At 37.1% G+C, this 18,603-nt stretch overlaps 1 protein-coding gene across 1 annotated transcript; it reads left to right on the top strand.

Annotated features, from left to right (window-relative positions):
* Nucleotides 1-1,713: 1,713 nt before the first annotated feature.
* On the top strand, nucleotides 1,714-16,202 carry LYSMD3 (LysM domain containing 3). The gene is made up of 3 exons (XM_047871486.1): nucleotides 1,714-1,964; nucleotides 4,925-5,187; nucleotides 12,541-16,202. The coding sequence occupies exons 1-3, from the start codon at nucleotides 1,889-1,891 to the stop codon at nucleotides 13,204-13,206; spliced, it is 1,005 nt and encodes a 334-aa protein (XP_047727442.1). The 5' UTR covers nucleotides 1,714-1,888; the 3' UTR covers nucleotides 13,207-16,202.
* The last annotated feature ends 2,401 nt before the right edge of the window (nucleotides 16,203-18,603 follow it).

Here is an 18,603-nt window from a genome sequence, read left to right as displayed (position 1 = left end):
GTCAGATGAGATCTCAAAAACTGAAAATCCCTTTGGCTTTGCTCGGCTGTGGGGACATCCTTTTTCTCAAAGACAAAGTACTTGTTCCTACTGGCCAGCTTTTTGGAACGTGGCCAAAATTCATGGCTAACTGCTTCCTTTGTATATTTTAATAATAAAATATAGTTCTATTATTGTATTTATATAAAGTTCAATAACTGCACTTTTGTTAAACATAAATATTGATTCAAGAACATGCACATATCATTGAAAAAATATTTATAGAAAGAAAACAGGTAGCAGTGTTGTAGAAGTGCTTGAAATTCTATCACTTAGGCTCTCACATGGATTCCACTGCCTATTGACATTAAAATAAGAAAAGTAACCTACACGCAGAAAGAAGGTTGTATTCACATTAACATTCATGAAGGCTGAGCAGCTGAAGCCCTACATATCAAGTAGGGAATATATCTTTTGTCTACTGATGAGAAAATGTCTCAGTGATAAATGGTTACAGACGGGTGTCACAAGGGCAACAGCACACAGAACAGCTCTGACAAACTTAAAAAAAAAAAAAAGTCTTCTCCTGCAGTTCTTTTTGTAGCATTGTGGACCGCAGTGTCTACCTCCTCAAATAAAAGAAAAATATTGCAGTGCAGAATTCCTAACCTTTACTGAACACACTTCCCAGAAAACAAAAACACTCTTTGAAAGTAATTTAAAACACAGCTTCAAGGTCTTCATGATGCATAAATATTCAGACATTCTGAAAAGAAGTGCTCTGCGCCCTGCATCCCAGCTGTTGGGGTCGAACACGTACATTGTCATAAGACAGCATGGTCATCAAAGGGCAAAGTCTGTAACGTTAACTTTGGGAAACAGGAGGCATATCATTAAAATGCTTTACAGTCATTTACATAAATTCAAACACATTATCATACTCATTTAGCAAATCTGAGAAAAATCATATATTAAGTAAGGAGTTTGTTATTTAACAAACTGTATCTCATAGACCCCAACAGTGACTACCAGTGACTTTTAGCTAATTTTCAAAACAAAGTTACAATTTGTACACAGCCTTGACTCCTTGAGAATAACAAGCTGAGAACCAAAGCCTGAGGGCAAACATTTTCCGGGGCCTGACTCTAGGTGGCCCACTTTCCTCACCTATCAACACAAAGACTGAGGCAACCCTACCCCGCCAACCAAGGACTTCTCTCCAGTATTTTGTCTCTTCTGCAAAAGTCTAGAAGCTTCCGCATGAAAAGTAATAAGCACAGTACAATTTTCCAAAACATGGATGTCAACACTAAGCTTTTGGGCGACCTTCTCCACCCTAGACAAACCTCCAGATGCAGAGCAAGAAGAAACGCTCAACAGTGCCCGTCATATCCTTAAGCATCTCTCTCCTCCCGACTCCCACCCCTGGGTATTTTCTAGACAGTCTTTGCCAGCACTGTGTGCACGAAGGACAAAGGCGCAGCGGGCAGGTAGCTCCCGATCACCGGGTTAACCAGCGGGGTTGGCCCTCGGAGCTACCATCACGGAGGGTGAGGGGCGGGGTAGGGGCCGAAGGAGAGGAGATATGGGCGGAGCTGGAACTTGGACCCCGCCCCCGCGGCCCTGGCGGCGTCTCTGCGCCTGCGCGCCAGGCTCAGGCCAGTGGTTAAGAAGCCTCCGGGTCTGGTCTCGCCTTCGCGTCCCCGCCCTCCTCCTTCCCCGCCTGTTTCCACCTCCGGCCTCCTCCTCCTCCTCCTCCTCTCCCTCTTCTGCCCACCTCCGCCCACTTGACGCGATGACGCACGGCAGGTTTGCGGACGTGGCGGCGGCGCACGGCCCGGAAGGCAGAGACGTTGGCGGCGGTGGCGGCAGAGGGCAGGGGCGGCCAAAAGCGCAGAGTTGGTCATGAATGTGCCCGGGACAGGAGCCGCGGCGGCGGACCTGGCAGCGGGCTCCTCGTTGCGTCCCCGCTGCTAACCGAACAGGTAAAGATGGCGGTCGGCGGGATTGGGCCCTGCTACACTCTCGCTGGAGATGGCGGAGAGCCCTCGGCCGCAGGTGTAGCCGGGGCCGCCGGTTGGGACTCGGATCCTGGCCTGCATGTAGGAGACCCCAAGGCAGAGGAGATCTTCGCCACCAACCCCACCGAAGCCCCTCTTTACACTCTCGGGGAAACAGGGTCAGAGGAAGGACTCCTACCTGTTGGGTTCTCAGAGCCACGCATTTAAAACCTAAGCACTATACATTTACCCCACGACAATATATGTTGGCAACATCTCGTCCACACCGTCCAAGTGTGACGGTGTGGCGTAAAAACCTGAGATTTAATCATCATGTAAACAGGGAAAGAAAAAGTCTAGGTGTGTGGAATAGAGAGGAAGAGAAGTTTTTAAAACCTGAATTGCCCCTGGCGGATACAGTCCCTGTGTTACTGCTATCCCAGTGCTGAACTACCTTGTGCCCTATGACCCTATGGCCCTATCTGCTTAAAGAATGTCAAAGCAAAACACCCAACAACAGTTACTATAAAGTATGAAGGTGTTTGGGAAACAATTTACAGTTACAGAGTGAGCTGGTTAAATGCTTTAATAACGTATCCATTGGTAATTACTTTTTGCCATGGTTTGTAATCTAGGTGGCATGCAGGGTTTTTTTTCCCCTACCCTAAGAATCAAGACAGTTGAAGAAAATTGAGCCAGATGAGATGAATACTATGTACTTTCTGCTCTCTGTATAGTCGGCTTAGATAATTATCTGCTTGGGCCTGTGACTAGCTTTCCACTTCCATTGGAGTCACAACCAGTTCTTGATTATTCAAAAACAGTATCCACTTTGTGGTAGTCTGCTGCCTGCATTTCATTACACAAGATAAGAGATAGTGAGATGAAGTTCTAGTCCTATTATTTAGTATTTAGCAATAGACTCTGGAGAAAGTTTGATGTCAATATGTAAAATGGCTTTGCACATTGCTCACTGAATTTCAACTGTTCTAAGCCAGTTTGGGATTCTAACAACAAATTATTAGGGAGGAAGAATCTAAAGGGAAGTATGGCCACATTTAAATTAGTGTATAATGGGGTGCCTGGGTGGCTCAGTGGGTTAAGCGTCCGACTTCGGCTCAGGTCACGATCTCGCGGTATGTGAGTTCGAGCCCCGCATCGGGCTCTGAGCTGACTGCTCAGAGCCTGGAGCCGGTTTCAGATTCTGTGTCTCCCTCCCTCTCTGATCCTCCCCCCGTTCATGCTCTGTCTCTGTCTCAAAAATAAATAAATGTTAAAAAAAAAAATTAAAAAAAAATTAGTGTATATTAAGTGGTTCTTAAATTTTAAGTCTACTTAACATGTAACTATTAGTTATCTAGGTTGGTCTAATAAAAACCCTTGAGTTCTTAAAGCATTGCATTGTTGTACAGCAGAGTCAGAGAGTTGTTTTTTGTTTGTTTTTTTCTCTTTGTCACTTTATATTTGTCTGTAGTATTCACAACTGAACTAAGTCCTTTAAGACACCATTTGCGCTTGGCTTCCATGACATAATATTTTTATGGTTTCTTCTTCTGAATATTCCTTTTCCATATTCTTTGCAGGCTGATTTTCCTTCCCTCACATACTACTACACGTAGCAAGCAGTTCTTCAAGGCTCAGTCTTGGTTCCTTTTTTCTTATTCTGTGCTTTTTCTAGGTAGTCTCCTTTATACCCATACGGCTTCGGTTTCTACCTATGCACATGAGTCATTAGATTATATTTCTAGCCCAGACCTTTCTGAATTTGACTATGTAGCCTGCTGGGCTACTTCACATTCTTTTGGGCTGTCTTAAAGGAATTTATAATCATAGTCTAGCCTCCCACTTTTCTTCCAGTGTTCTGTATTCTAGAGAATGGCATCACCACTTCCTCAATGATGCAAATCTGCAATCTTGGCATAATTCTTAACTTCTTTCGTCTCTTGATATCTGAGTCACAGTATTAAGTCCTAAGTATTTTATCTCCAAAATGCCTTTTACTCCTTGTCTACTTCTTTCCATCTTTCACAACAATAACTGAAAGCAATCTACTATACTTTCTTTCTTATGTGAACATGTAATATGAAGCAAGAACTGGACCTGTGGAATTAGTTTTTTATTTTTGTTTTGTCTTTAATGAGAATAGGCCAGCTTGTTGAAGATCAGTTGAGAGTGCATATACAAGTAAACAAAAAGTACTCATTGATACACGCTTTTTGATGTATGCTTTTAATTTAGGCCAGTGCTCATTCTTAAGAGTATCTTTTCTGATGTAGAAATGAATGTAGTGGCCTAAACTATATTCAGACTTTATCGACCATAAATTGAGTTGGATGAGGACTTTGATAAATGTTGGTGAAAAACTTTCAAAAAATAAGAATCCTTGGTCTAGGGCAAAATTATGACCTATATAGAAAGCACATGCTATATATACTAAACATAAATACTGAAGTCCACTTGATCCAAGGAGGTAGATAGGTAGTACAAAAGATATATGAGCTTAAAATGCTAAACAAGCCAGAATATTTGGATTTATTAAAGTGTTTTGTTTGTACATATAAAACCTGTACTTTGATTTATCAGAATTATAAATTGCACATATATGATCAGAAGTTTCCTTAATTTTATTCACTTACTCAGAATAAGGGGAACTTAATTTTTTGACCTTAAAAAAATAACTGTTTACTTCCGTGAAAATGTTTATCACCTCCACTTTTGGTGATACATAGTTTATAAGAATGGATTACCTCTTCCTCCTCTCTCATTGTTTCTGCTGCCAGATATGTTCTTTGCACTTTAACATCTCTAAAACTCAAACTTAAATTTTTAAATAACTAAAATCATTCTTAAAAATATATGTATAATGTGTCCTGAATGTAAGATTCATGTAACTCAGTCATATGGATCAGCTACATTCCAGAGTTTTCTCTTTCTTTCCCCCTCAGATTTTGACATGGCAGGGAGACATCAGAATCGTAGTTTTCCTCTTCCAGGAGTTCATTCAAGTGGTCAAGTACATGCATTTGGAAATTGTACAGACAGTGACATGCTGGAGGAGGATGCCGAAGTGTATGAGCTTCGATCCAGAGGAAAAGAGAAAATCCGAAGAAGTACATCAAGAGATAGACTTGATGACATTATAGTATTAACAAAAGATATACAGGAAGGAGATACTTTAAATGCAATAGCCCTTCAGTACTGTTGTACGGTAAGTTTGAATTTGATTTTGCATAATGCTGTCCAAAATAAATTATTTGTTCATTAGCACAAATTGAAGTAAGTTCTGTGCTTTTATCTTGTCTTTTCCTTTCTTTCCGTAGAAAACTGTATTATGTTGGTAGATGTTAACTTTTTAAATTTTTAAGTGAATACTTGGATTTCCATTTATTTCTAAATCCATGAGTCTAGTTTCAGTATTAAAAGACACCCAAATGTGTTATCTTGTCTCCTTACTCAGGTTTTAAGAGAATATAGAAATATATAAGGAAAAAATTTTTCTGCCTCATCTTCCTGAAATAACACACTTTGGGGTGTTTATTTCCATACCTTTTTTTGTGCTTATAAAAATAATATGTGTAATATATAAATATAAATATGTATTATCTAAAATACTTGGGGTGTTGGTGATTTTTTGTTTTTCTGTTAAAAAAAAACCAAAAAACAAAAAAAAAGATAAAAAAAAATTTTAAAAACCAAAAAACAATTTTCTTAGTGTTTATGTATTTTTGAGAATGAGAGAGACAGAGTACAAACTGGGGAGGGGCAGAGAGAGGGAGACAAAAAATCCGAAGCTGGCTCCATGTTCTCAAGCTGTCAGCACAGAGACTGACATGAGGCTTGAACCCACGAACTGTGAGATCATGACCCGAGCTGAAGTTGCCTGCTTAACCGACTGAGCCACCCAGGTGCCCCAATTTTTGTTTTTAAAAATTGGTTTGGGGCACTTGCATGGCTCAGTCAGTTGAGTATGCAGCTTCGGCTCGGGTCATGATCTCATAATTGGTGAGTTCCAGCCCCATATTGGCTCACTGCTGTCAGGGCAGAACCCTCTTTGGATCCTCTATCGCCCTTTTTCTCTGCCCCTCCCCCGTTCATGTGCACATGCACACGTGTGCGCTCTCTCTCCCCCCACCCGTCTCTGTCTCTCAAAAAAAATACATATATAAAAACATTAAAAAAATTGGTGTATACTGTGCCTATTACTCTGCAAGTTGCTTTTGTCTTTTTTATTTCTTCCTTTTTGTTTTATTGTAATGTTTATTCATTTACTTTGAGAGAGAAAACATGAGCAGGAGAGGGACAGAGAGATTGAGAGGGAATCCCAATCAGAAAGCTGAAAGCTTTCTGTATGGAGCCCGACAAGGGGTTCAATCTCATGAAGCATGAGATCATGACCTGAGCCAAAATCAAGGTCAGACACTTAACTTACTGAGCCACCCAGGCACCCCTCATTTCTTAATATATCATAGACATGCCTCACTGTCTTACACATCTAACTCATTTTATATAGTTACATAGTATTGCATAGTATGGATATTCCATGATATTAAACTATTCTATCATGTACTCAAGATTTTCTTCATGTTTTGAATTGTGTGGTGAATATCATCAGCACTGTATCTTTAAATGGTGGTACACAGGGCACTTGGGTGGCTAAGTCGGTTAAGTGTCCAGCTTCTGCTCAGGTCATGATCTCAAGGTTTGTGGGGTCGGGCTCTGTGCTAACAGCACAGAGCCTGGAGCCTGCTTCAGATTCTGTGTCCCTTTTTCTCTGTGTCACTTGTGCTCTATCTCAAAAATAAACATTAAAGAAAAAATTTTTTAATTAAAAATAAATGGTGCTACCTTTATTTCTGTGGAGTAGGTTCCCCAAAGTAGGATTGATAAAAAGGGAGGTATATTTTTATTTTAATAATACTAAACTCTTTATATCCATTTTATATATGTGTCATTATGGCCATCTTACATCCTTAGTGCGGAATCTGTTTTCATGTAAACACGTTGATACGGAAACTATTTTTTGAACTTTATGTTGTCATACTCCTAGTAGAATTTTGAAATGTATTTACTGTGTACCTCCTTGCACATTTTAAAGTGAGTTTAAATACTTCCTAATGACTTAAAGGATATAATTTCAAAAATGTTTTCACTATTGATATTTAAAAATTAGACTGTTAGAATACTCTTTATATGCTCTCTCTCTCGCTTTCTCCTTTTAAATGTTTATTTTTAAGATAGAGTATGAGCTGGGGAGGGGCAGGGAGAGAGGGGGACAGAGTATCCCTAGCAGGCTCTGTCCTGACAGCAGTGAGCCCAATGTGGGGCTCGAACTCACAAACTGTGAGATCATGACCTGAGCTCAAGTTGGACCCTCAACTGACTGAGCCACCCAGGTGCCCCAGTGTATAAGCATGAAACTTTTACTAGCATAAAAGTTTTATCATTCCTTTTTCTCCTTGATTAAAATTTTCATCCTCCCTCCACAGTCTTCTATAATGTATATTTTTGTACTTGAGAGCCTTTTATTGGTTACCTGTCATAGTTCTCTATAATAGTATCATACATATTTATAAACTTGTTTATACAAATACATACAAATTTATTTTACTTATTTTTAAATGTTTATTTTGAGAGGGAGTGAGAGCGTGAGTGGGGAGGGGCAGAGAGAAAGGGAGAGAAAATCTCAAGCTGACAGGTTGGAGCCCATCATGGGGCTTGATATCACGAATCATGAGATCATGACCTGAGCTGAAATTAGGAGTCAGATTTTTAACCGACGGAGCCATACAGGCACCCCCAAATATATACAAATATGAACTGAATTTTTAAATATTTCCTGTGACCCTAAGGTGCTATGTATTTTTAAAAAATAATTACTGCAATTCATAGTTGTTCAAAACAGACACATTAAGAATTTTTATTTAAAAACTTAATAAAGTATTTTAGTGAAACACATTTCTTGATGAGATAAGAGCTGGATTTTGGGCGGGGGGTTTGCAACTTGTTCATGGAGGCAGTACCATTTATTATTATGTCATAGTATATCTGGTTTAATTTTTTTTTTTTTTAATTTTTTTTTTCTCAACGTTTTTTTATTTATTTTTGGGACAGAGAGAGACAGAGCATGAACGGGGGAGGGGCAGAGAGAGAGGGAGACACAGAATCGGAAACAGGCTCCAGGCTCCGAGCCATCAGCCCAGAGCCTGACGCGGGGCTCGAACTCACGGACCGCGAGATCGTGACCTGGCTGAAGTCGGACGCTTAACCGACTGCGCCACCCAGGCGCCCCTATCTGGTTTAATTTTTAACATAAACATGTGAATTCATGTTTTGTAGAGAAATAATTTACAAAATGTGCTTTAGAAGGTTGATGATGGATAGTAACTAAGATTACCTAAGGGATACAGGAGTGCTGATGCATAGGGGCACTTGCACCCTGATGTTTATAGCAGCACTTTCAACAATAGCCAAATATCTCCTATGGAAAGAGCCTAAACGTCCGTCAATTGATGAATGGATAAAGAAGTTGTGGTTTATATATACAATGGAATACTACTTGGCAATGAGAAAGAATGAAATATGGCCTTTTGTAGCAACGTGGATGGAACTGGAGAGTGTTATGCTAAGTGAAATAAGTCATACAGAGAACAGATACCATATGCTTTCACTCTTATGTGGATCCTGAGGAACTTAACAGAAGACCATGGGGGAGGGGAAGGGGAAAAAAAGTTGCAGAGAGGGAAGGAGGCAACCCATCAGAGACTCTTAAAAACTGAGAATAAACTGAGGGTTGATGGGGGGTTGGAGGGAGGGGAAAGTGGGTGATGGGCATTGAGGAGGGCACCTGTTGGGATGAGCACTGGGTGTTGTGTGGAAACCAATTTGAAAATAAATTTCATATTAAAAAAATAAATAAATAAAATTAGGGGCCAGGCTGAAATTACCAAGGTGGAGATTCAAGAGAAAAGTGTGGTCCACTAGCTTTATTAGAGAAAGACATGGATTTTTTTTTTTAAACGAACCTAATAAATTGTCTTACAAGAAGAGAAGTTTGAAATGCCATCTATATGAATGATTAAAAATAGATTATATTTCCAATGAGGTGAAAAGGAAAAAAATATGACTAGAGTATATGAGGAGAAAGGTATAGGACAGTGATATGGAGAAGATTTTAAGGAGAAAATAAGGTGAACAACAGAGGAAGTTTAATAGATGTTTCAAAAATGAGGGGCGTAGACTGATTGGGATGAAGCACTTTGAGAGAACTGAGGAAAAGTTTGATCTATATAGTAAGAACACTGCTATAAGGTTTAACAAGAGTACTACAAAATGGTAGGGAAACCTGCTGGTGAGTTGGAAGGGAACCCAGTAAGGAGGTTGTTGGAATAATTCAAGTGAAGATGATCAGGGCTTGGACTAAAATATGTGTATTAATGATAGAGAAGAAGTTTACAGAGATTATTTGGGGGTAGTCAGCTGATTCCTTATTTAAAATGAAGAATGATGAAAGGGCAGTTAGCTTAACATTAGAGGAAAGAAGGTCTTGTCTACAATAAGGAAGATTGATACAACAGTGTTAGGGAGTTAAGCAGTGCTCCCTTTTACCAGGAGCTGAACCAGCAAAAAAAGGAAGAACCTTAAAAAAGTATTTATCACTTTAAAAATAGGGTACTTATGGGGTGCTTGGGTGGCTTGGTTAAGAGTCTGACTTTGGCTCAGGTTATGATCTCGCGGTCAGTGAGTTTGAGCCCCATGTTGGGCTCTGTGCTCACAGCTCAGAGACTGGAGCCTGCTTCAGATTCTGTGTCTCCCTCTCTCTGACCCTTCCCCACTTGCACTTTGTCTTTCTCAAAAATGAATAAACAGGGGCGCCTGGGTGGCTCAGTCGGTTAAGCGGCTGACTTCGGCTCAGGTCATGATCTCGCGGTCCGTGAGTTCGAGCCCCGCGTCGGGCTCTGTGCTGACAGCTCAGAGCCTGGAGCCTGTTTCAGATTCTGTGTCTCCCTCTCTCTGACCCTCCCCCGTTCATGCTCTGTCTCTCTCTGTCTCAAAAATAAAATAAAGTTAAAAAAAAATAAAAAAAAATGAATAAACATTAAAAAAAATTTTTTTTTAATTCACTTCACATAGTGTATAAAAAAGTAAATAAAAATAGGGTACTTAGTGCTGTATTCCTCTTGTAAGTACTCAATTTTAGAAATTATTAAAAATATGCCAGTCATAAAACTGACAAGAGCATAAAAATTGTAAGGTTGGAATCCTAAATGCAACCAAAGAAGTTAGTATAATGGAGAATATAGGGATAATTAGAGTGAGAACCTAGGTAGACACTAAGACTTGGAAGCCTGGTTTAGAAAGAGTATGGAGTAGTTACTAGTCAGAATAGACAATACCAAACAAACATTTAAAGAGAATGGGGTCAGGTTTTGGAGTTTGTCAGTGAGTCTTTATTTGCCTTAAACAGTCTTGAGGTCATAAACTTTCAAAGCATCCTTTATTGTCTTATCTAATTACTCCTCAGTCTTCCTCTCCATCCTCTTCCCACATATACACTTCAAGGGAGTTGATTTTTCCAACAGGAACTCTCATTCTTCAGTGAACTTGATCAGAAATCTGCAGTTGATCAGTCACCACCCCCTCCTAAAAACCGTCTTTGTTTGACCTCCTTGATTCTTCAGCTTTCTGATTTTCCTACTAGTAATATTTAATAACAGCTAACATTTGCATAATGTACTATATGTTGCTATTTGAATGTTCATATGTTTTAATTTATTAATCTTTGCCACACCCTATGTGGTAGGTAGTGTTATTACTGTCATTTTACATATGTGGAAATTTCATTGCAGAGAGGTTAAACAACTTGCCCCAAATCATAGAGCTAGAAAGTATCATAGCCATCCGTCAAACCCAGATAGTCAAACCCACCATTGTATATTGCTTTCTTGGCCACTCTTTGCTTTTAAAAATTTTATTTTTAACTAATCTCTGTACCCAACGTGGGGCTCGAACTCACAACCCCAGGATCAGGAGTCACACACTCTTTTGACTGAGCCAGCCAGCCACCCCTTGGCCATTCTTTCTTAATCTCCTTTGTAGATTTCTCTTATTCAACATAACCCTCAAATGTTGGCATTCTTCAGTCATCTTTCATTTATCACCTTTTTCTCCTAGTCTTTTTTAGTGAATCTGTGTACACTTGTGACTTCATTTACCATTTTTTGCTGATAATCCACAAGTCAATATTTCTAGATGAGATCATTCTTTCAAATTTCAGACATATAAACTCCCTGTTGGATAACTTCCACCTAGATATTTCAGTCACCTCAAGGTCAACACGTATATAATCTGTGTTTATTTTCTTTTCTTCCTCCAAAGTGTTCTATATCTCAGTAAATGACATTATTATCCACTGAGTTGACCAAGCCAGAAAAGCTTTATCCTAGACACACTCTACCTCTCTGACATCAATCAAGGAATAAATGACTAGGGCTTAGGTTAAAGCGTTGATGGAAATCATGAATGGGACTAATCACTCAAAGATTATGGGATGCCTAGCATAATAACAGGTAATCTGAGGAATACTCCCATGCTCTCCCTCCTCACAATGGCAGGTAGATAGGATATACAGACAGGTTGAAGACTGTATAATACATAGGGAAAGCTTATAAAAAATGACTCATCTTGGGGGTGGTTGAATACTGCATGAACACAGAAGTTAGGGAAAATGTCATTAGAAGACAAATAAGGGAAATACGTTATCTAAGGTGCATGTTTTTTGATACATTTTAACATCTTTGAAAGTGGAATGGTGGCACCCTCAATATTTTTTTTCCTTAGTGATAAATAATGGCACATCTTAGAGTTGATGGCATCTTAGTTTTGATAAAGTATGGTAGTTTTAGTTGGATAAGTTGATATTTGCCTATATTCTAATTGCAAGAATGAAAGAACATAAATAACTGTAATTCTTCCTTCTCATTGTTTACAAACAGCAGAAGTGTGATATTTGTGCATGATGTACAAAGAGAAATATCAAAGGATTCCAGGATCTACTTAAATACCTAACATTTGTGGGGCGCCTGGGTGGCACAGTCGGTTAAGCGTCCGACTTCAGCCAGGTCATGATCTCGCGGTCTGGGAGTTCGAGCCCCGCGTCAGGCACTGGGCTGATGGCTCAGAGCCTGGGGCCTGTTTCCGATTCTGTGTCTCCCTCTCTCTCTGCCCCTCCCCCGTTCATGCTCTGTCTCTTTCTGTCCCCAAAATAAATAAACGTTGAAAAAAAAATTTAAAAAAAAAAAAAAAAAAATACCTAACATTTGTGTTAATACATGAGTGACAGTAAAAAGTAATTAGTGATTTCCTAAGACTGGTAGATCAAGAGTGGTATAGAACTGTTATCCACAAATAAAACCTCTCTGGGTGTGATAACTTAATACTACTAATAATTAAACTCTACCTTTTTTTTTTTCCTTTCAAAAGTAATGGGATGAATGAATACTGTTACCTCTGTTTTGAGTGAAAATTCAGTTGAATGTTGCTTTTTTTTTTTTTTTTTTTACAGGTAGCAGATATCAAGAGGGTTAATAATCTCATCAGCGATCAAGACTTTTTTGCCCTTAGGTCTATCAAAATTCCAGTTAAAAAGTTTAGTTCATTGACTGAAACACTTTATCCTCCAAAAGGAAGACAGGCTTCACGTCCGTCATCTGTCCAGTATGTTCCAGAACAACAGGAAATTTTGCCACCTAATGATTCTCTTTCTTCCAGTGAGTCAGCTGGTAGCTTTTTAAAAGAAGTAGACCGAGACATAGAACAAATTGTAAAATGTACAGACACCAAAAGAGAGAACCTTAATGAGGTGGTATCTGCTTTAACAGCACAACAAATACGTTTTGAACCTGATAACAAAAACATTCAACGTAAGGATCCTTATTATGGAGCAGACTGGGGAATAGGGTGGTGGACAGCCGTAGTGATAATGTTGATAGTAGGTATAATAACGCCAGTATTTTATTTGCTGTATTATGAAATTTTAGCTAAAGTGGATGTTAGTCATCATTCAACAGTGGATTCCTCCTCACATTTGCATTCAGGAGTCACACCCCCATCACAACAGAGAGAAATGGAAAATGGAATTGGTCCAACTAAGGGAATACCCTTTGGCCAACATGATCATAAACTATATAGTCAAGATTCTCAGTCACCTGCTGCTCAACACAAAACATAGCAGTGAGCTCATACTTACAGTGTTAATGATCACGTGAATCTTGGAGTGTGATGAATCAATTCTATTCAATAACCACTTTAAAGGCAGAAGTTAAGGAGATTGAAGATGTTTTTGTTTTTCACCCTTTTTTGGAGCCATTTACAAATAGATTGAGTGTGAAATTCCTACAGTTGGTCATTGATATTGAGAGTTGTAAATCCATATATCTTGTATCAATGCTTAAAGCAGAAATGAATTTAAATATGGGTCTAGGAAGTTCTTAACTTGGAAAATGTATCATTTTTTATATTCAAGACTGGTTATGTTTAAGTTTTATTTTTCAAGTAATTATTTTTTGGCTTAAGGTTGTTAATATTAAATATATTAGGCAAAATAACTTTTATAAGCCCCTAAAATAATGTGTATGGTTGGGAAGTTGCCACTTGGTCCCTGGAACACTGGATTAGGTCAAGACCTAAAAGTGATCTTTGTCTCTTAAAGCTTGGTGCCTCTGCTTCTGTTTTTTAAGTGACTATATTGGCCTCTGTTATTTGAAAGCACTTTTGTAATTCTTGAATGAAAAGTGTTATACAGATTAGCATTATTTAGGAATTAAATCCTCATATACTGTGATAAGTTGTTGCTGTGTTACTTGTAGTAACATGCCTTAATTACATTTAATGCCTTATAATACTACTTATGTAAGCTAATTTAATTTTTAGAATTAAAATTAAGTATTATTTCAGATGGTCCAATAGGATTCATAACATAGGCTGTATAAATTCATCTCCACCTTCACTATCAAGCACAACTTCATGGGGTTAAAACAAATTTTCACTGTCTGCCTCTGAGATCTGTTGTAGAAATTGGTTCATGAATCAAAAGCAAAGATGAGAGAGACCTTTTGCATGAAAGTAACAGACAAATTATTGATTGACCCATTAACCTATATTTTTCAAAGAGAAAATGTTCAACTTAAACCTTTTTTTCCTCTGAACTATAGCATCAAATTGGGCAGCAGAGGCTAAAGGTGTGTAGATCAGTTGAAAGGGCTTGATAGTGCTACTTCTTAAGATTTGCTGTGGATCAGATACAGTCTGGCTAAGTAAACATCATTTGTGTACTAATTTCCATCATTTAATTTCTTAAAGTGTGTGTTTTAAAAATGTAACCAAAAAGATTAATTAGAAGTAAGATTTGGTGGAGTCTGGATTGCCTGTTTTGTGTATAATAAAGTATGTACCTTTAGGTATATAATACCACTTCATTTTCTGGGCATTATTTACTAATTTTTAATGTTTCAGCTTTAGACCAGTGATTTTATATTTCAAACTCCAATATTGGTAACAAGTGGGGTGAAGAAGTACATATGGTACATGAGGTTTTATGTACTTTCAGGAGCAAAGTATCATAAAAAGACAGGACAAAGAAGTCAAACATTAAAGCCCTTGCATATATTAAAGGACCTTAGACAATTAACGAAAAATGTTAATATTGGAAGTTGTAGCAAAATCATTTTTTGAGTAACTTTTTAGTTTGAAATTTTAAAATTATTTTAATGTGCCTTAGCATCTTGAAAATATGTATGATCTTTCGACTTTATGCTGTGTTAACTTGGTTGGTTTACATTGTATTTATTACGCCTGCTGAAAAATCAAGTTTTAGGAAAGAAAAATGGATTATTTTAGAGTGGAATGAAGAACTTTGTTTACATCGAATTGATGAAATTACAGTCAAGTGATTCCTTTTTGCTAGTGGTACTTTGAAATCGTGGTAGGTCTGATTTCAAAATAAGTTACGTAAGGTAGTGAAGTGTACTGTGTACTTGATTAAAAACCATTTCAGTCTTGTAGAATGGCCTCTTGAAGGAAATAGAACATATCCTTATGACACAATCAGGCAGTTTCCTTTTTCTGTATATTTGAATTATATCTAATTCTATATATATCTTATATATAGACTTTTAGATTCTAATCTTTAAGGGTCATTTTAAATGAAAAAAAATTTCCTAAGCATTTAACAGGTCTAGAATAATTTTAGCTTTTAAAAAGTACTAGTATACATCAAAATTTGTGGCAAACACAGGTTAGTTTATAAAACTTAATAAGAGTTATTGTTTGATATTGTGGATTTTAATTGTGTTGAAACTCTTCTTTGAATTTACTTGGATGCTTTACATTAGAAGGTATATATGTAATATATATATATGCTAGCAACCGCAAATGAGTTTGGTTCACTTAAAAAAAATGGAGTTGTAAGTGAAGAAAAATCTATTTTTAGAGCAGATTATTATTTTTTTTTAAGTCTGGGTACAGATAGTTAGGGTTGTTTTGAACTATTGGATGCCATTTAAAGTTTTTGCCGTCCTACTCCTAGAAAATTATGGGATTCATGTCTTCAAAAGATAGATTAAAATGGATTATACAGTCGGCTGGCCACATTAGAACTATAAGACTGTAATGCTAAATGAACTTTTCCAAAAGACTTACCGTTTAAAGCTTTTTTTTTTCTGGACTCTACTTGCTTGTTCAGTGGCTTGAAGAATTCTTTAAATGAACCACTACTTAATTATTAGTTCTTTTTAAGGTATCTATTTCTAAAATTACCTACTTGGGAATATGAAGGATGTTTCAGAAATACTATGAAGAGAGGATCCAGTCAAAGAATTACAGGGTAAAGGTGGAGTTTTTAGAAGTCTATTTAAATGGTGCATTATGATGGGTATCATTCTTATTTTGAATTACAACACCGTTACTCAGGAAATCAGTATTTTTCTTCCAAGTATATGCATATTGCACTGTTAGATCATAGAAATATCTGAATGCTTTATTTAATTCTTTTTATGTATGCAAATACTATAAATCTTTTGTATAATGTATTGGATACAAATGCAAAATGGAATTGTAGAACATTGTTAGCATGTACATCTGTAAAACTGGTTTTTTAAATTTTCTGCCCCGTATTTTTTGTATTTTAAGATTTGCAAAATGTAATAAAGTTTCTATTTTATTATTCAATGTAAAATGGAAGCTGGTGAGTTTAATTGAATAAAAGCAAACGTTTTCTCCTCTTCTTTCAAACTATTCAAAATAGAGATACTATGTAAGGTGGATAGAATTGCCAGAGGTTTAGTAATTCATATTTCCTCCTTGTTAGAATGAAATAAAATCCACTGGATTATTTATAAGACATAAATGAAAACAAATTTCAGATGAGTGTTCTTTGGATGCTCTTCGATATCAGAGAAGATGACCTTAAAAGGCATGATCCATGACTTCTTAGCAAGTTGTGGGTCAGACATTTAACAAATTATGTGTAAATTTTATCATAAAACCACATTTCCATTTCAAGGATATTTTATTTTGAAAAGTTACCAGTAGCAAAAAGAATTGAAAAAGTTGGTTTGAAGCTTTTATTTATTTAGTGGAAGAATTTGTGATGTAATCCTTACTTTTCCTTAAAATTGTACTTAAAGTTACTTTTTCGTAAAAAGTTCTTACTAACTCCAGAGCCTTTAACCATATTAAGGCAAAGCCATTGACACTGTACGTTATGGTGGGGATGGAAAGTTTAACAAGATCCTTCAGATTTCTTAGCATTCTGTTGTATCCAGTGTAGGTCTGTGATACTGGTGATCACACTAATATTACACTGTCTGCCAAATCTTAATTTATCATGACTTTAATCACCTTGAGTTTTCTTTTTTGTTGGTGTTTATTCAAGAATATTTGATAGTGTCATTCTTGCTCAATAAATATTTTACTAGGTAAAATCTGTATTTTCTCTATCAAATATATTTAAGTAGGCTCAAAATAAAACATATTCATATAAAACAAAAGGACACAATTTTGTTTTGTAAGAATTTAATGTGTAAACAAAAAATAAGCATTGTAGCAAAAAGGTATGCCTGTTAATATAGCAAATTTAAAGAGACTTCAAGTACTTTTTTATATATGGGAGGCTATCTTTGCATTAAAGTTTACCTTCTTATGGAATACCTAACTTCACAGTCCCTGAGAATTTAAGCCAGAAAAACAAGACTCATGCTGGTAAAGCAACCTGCAAATACTACCTCTCTGTTCTCACGGTTGGTCAACCTTAAACTTCTACAAAGATCTTCCAAGGGGGGAAGACAATGCACTCAAGGCAGATGGCTGGAGCCTCCTGGAGCTAATCCTTGCCTAAAAGTTCTGTCTTACCATCTGCTGGACTAAAATTGTGGACGCAAATTGAAAGCTAGGAAAAATACTTCAGTGCATTTGCTCAATTCACAAAGTTATCTGCAGATTTATAATAAAGCAAGTAAATAGAACCATTGAGATCAGATTTCTATAAATTAAGTGGTATTTGGCTAAGGTACTAAGGAAGTGAGAGAATGAAACAATATTTTTTAAATTTTTATTTTTTGAGAGAGCGCATGTGTGCAAGCACACACAAGTGGGTCAGGAGCAAAGGGAGAGGGAGGGAGAGAATCCCACACTCAGTGAAGAGCCCAGCGTGGGGCTCCATATCACGACTGTGAGGTCATGACTTGAGCTGAAATCAAGAGTCGATGCTTAACCGAGTAAGCCACCCAGGTGCCCCTAAAACATCAATGTTTTAATTAATAATCCTAAGTGACTATTTGCCCATTACAACTGGAAACTTTATGACCTTCTAAGTCCAGTAGATTGTTGTTTAATGTGGACTTTTTTATTCCTGTTTTCCATTTAGAATGTTTACAATTTCCCAGAAGCTTATTTCAATAATTCACATATGATCAACACAGCACTGAACAAATGGTCTTCATATGCATCTTGAATTAACTGAGGAAGTATTAAAATTGAAAGTGATCTTTTTCCTGAGAAAGTCACATTACAAAATGGCACAATATAAATTTTCTCCAATCTTCCCCTCCAGAATACACGATGGGAAAATCAGATTATAATATATTTTTTGAGGAAAATATGTTTGATTTTTAAAACTTTTAAATCACTTACCAAGCTACGATTTTTTAGAGGGTGATGACCAAATTAAAATTAAGTGATCATTTCTGTAAGGTATGAATGAATACATACAGCAAATTTTGGTTGGTGTTTAAGCAATTTTTGTAGGAAATAGTTTACAGGTGGAGAAACTAAGGCACAGAAAACCAAGCTCATTTTCAAGACTGAGTCTAATGGTAAAGGCAGAAGTAGAATTTGGCTGTGATTCTCAAGGTTAGAGGGTAATAGGTAATACCTTCCCTAAAGAGAAAATTTATTCCTTTTGGTAGGTAACATTAATCATCTAAGAATACATAATATGAATTCCCTTGAAAATCTTTGGCATTTGTGTGTCTTTGGAGGCTGAGGGTTTTTATTTTCCCTGCCAAAATAGAAAAAAAGCAGGGGAGCTAGTTTTTAATAAACAAAAAAGATTGCTCTTGATTTTAAAATG

The sequence above is a fragment of the Prionailurus viverrinus genome, chromosome A1, assembly GCF_022837055.1.
Source record: "Prionailurus viverrinus isolate Anna chromosome A1, UM_Priviv_1.0, whole genome shotgun sequence".
Taxonomy (NCBI): Eukaryota; Metazoa; Chordata; class Mammalia; order Carnivora; family Felidae; genus Prionailurus; species Prionailurus viverrinus.
This window is presented reverse-complemented; position numbering and strand designations above follow the sequence as displayed.

What these genes read in the sequence shown, in the direction of transcription:
- LYSMD3 (XM_047871486.1), top strand. Translation starts at nt 1,889, where the DNA reads ATGTGCCCGGGACAGGAGCCGCGGCGGCGGACCTGGCAGCGGGCTCCT. An exon ending in CCCCGCTGCTAACCGAACAG is followed by an intron (nt 1,965 to 4,924) that starts GTAAAGATGGCG and finishes TTTCCCCCTCAG; the next exon opens with ATTTTGACATGGCAGGGAGA. An exon ending in CCCTTCAGTACTGTTGTACG is followed by an intron (nt 5,188 to 12,540) that starts GTAAGTTTGAAT and finishes TTTTTTTTACAG; the next exon opens with GTAGCAGATATCAAGAGGGT.